General features: G+C 38.6%; 1 protein-coding gene across 1 annotated transcript in view; it reads left to right on the top strand.

Annotated features, from left to right (window-relative positions):
• The window catches only part of draxina (dorsal inhibitory axon guidance protein a), a 35,294-nt gene that overhangs the window by 18,213 nt on the left and 15,386 nt on the right, over positions 1-1,695 (top strand). Inside the window, exon 3 of the mRNA XM_014016031.1 lies at positions 723-949. Coding sequence (XP_013871485.1) covers positions 723-949 — 227 coding nt within the window. The remainder of the gene's footprint in view (positions 1-722; positions 950-1,695) is intronic.

The raw sequence follows: 1,695 nt of genomic DNA, 5'->3' as shown, positions 1-1,695 counted from the left end.
CTGTTACTGGGGTTACGGCGTCTTATAAAAAACCATGAATACTTGTTTTTGTCCTGGGTAGTGGAAACTTTCAAGAATGTGGGAGACTGGAGTTTTCAACAATTAATCTTAGCAGAAACTGCTCACAAGCAGTTTCTTGACAGCGAAGCCAACCTTATCTTACAGAACTGGCCTYGAGGCAGGCCAGTTCTCATCGCTTGCTTTCCTGTTTCTGTAGAAAACACATTTTGTACCAACATTTGTAATGTACTCAAAACTTTATTTGATACACACACAATGAACTTTAATGTAATGTAATAAAGAAAAACCCTTTCAACTGTTTATCAGTAATAGCACAGGAAGCAAAATGTAAACAGGATAAAATATAAAACAGGTAGAAGAAAGAAGCAAAAAGCTATAACAGATGTAAGGTTTGAATTTTATGAGTACCATATATTGTATTTTGTTTGGTCTCACCCACACAGAGTTGATGCAGAAACAGAAGATCTGTGAAACGCAATAAAAATTTTAATTTTCAGTTTCAGTCCTGGAGAATTGATTTCCACTTCCAGTTGATATGATTTCTCTGTGTGGTCTTTGTTGTGATGAGGTTAGGAGACAGCACATTTCATTGTAATCTCTTTATCATACTGTCTGTTTTATAATAAAAACAATATTAGTTTTTATAAAACTAAATATGTTTTTTGCTTGTAAAATATTTTTTTGTATATTTTTATGTCCAGGGTTTCCTTCAGAGCCCGGGCTGAGCTTGGCGTTTAAAGACAGAGACCGAATCGAAGATCCTCCCCCCTCCTCGTCCTCATCAGCCCCCTCCCCCTTCCTCGGCGTGACCCCACCCAATGAACCCCCCTCCCCCTTCATTAGCCTCCTTGGCTCTGGCTCCTCCATGGTTACCACGGTGATGAGCGAGCATCCCCCAGCGCCGCCTCCAGCCTCCACCAAACCCCAGGTAACCCCAACAAAAACCAGCGTGCTTATTAAAGGCTGTCTGTCGCGTCTCAGTGTGATTCCAGTCTGCTGGGGAAATAAGAGTGAAAATGGGCCCCATTACTGCCGTTAAGCTGCCACAAACCTCTCAGCTCATCTCAGAAAAGACACTCTCCACAATGTGAAACTGAAAACGCTGCTGCTGGAAAACCTCCTCCAGCAGTCCAACCTCACCAGCTCTCAGAGTGTTTGAGAGATGAGATCAGGTTCTTTATAAAAAAAAAAAAAAAATAAAACTGCACCTCTGGGTTTCTGAGTCCAGCAGCACTTTCTCAATGAACATTTTTTTTTGTTCCTGCGTCATAAAGCATCCATCTGTTTACTAAAACTGTGCAGCGATCATTAAATACATGAAGACACACAACTGTACTAATTTAGTTTTCTTCTTAATGCATTGTGATGCAAACAAGCAATTCTAAATCGATTTATAAATGTCAAAACTTGGTTATTATTTATTTATAACCACGTCCTGCTGAGAAAACACAAATGACAGAGCTAAAAAGTGCAGCCCGGACCAACATAAAAGCAGAGTTGTAAAGTAACTAAGTACAAATACAGCTTTACTGTACTTAAGTAGAATTTTTGGGTATATGTACTTTACTTGAGTAATTATTTTTCAAACTACTTTTTACTAGTACTCTTTACATTTTCACACAGTTATCTGTACTGTCTACTTTTTACATTTTTAAAAAAAGACAAGAATTAGAA

This window comes from Austrofundulus limnaeus, unplaced genomic scaffold (genome assembly GCF_001266775.1).
Source record: "Austrofundulus limnaeus strain Quisiro unplaced genomic scaffold, Austrofundulus_limnaeus-1.0 Scaffold137, whole genome shotgun sequence".
In the NCBI taxonomy this organism is placed as follows: Eukaryota; Metazoa; Chordata; class Actinopteri; order Cyprinodontiformes; family Rivulidae; genus Austrofundulus; species Austrofundulus limnaeus.
The sequence above is the reverse complement of the archived record's forward strand: the minus strand, read 5'-3'. Positions and strand labels throughout refer to the sequence as shown.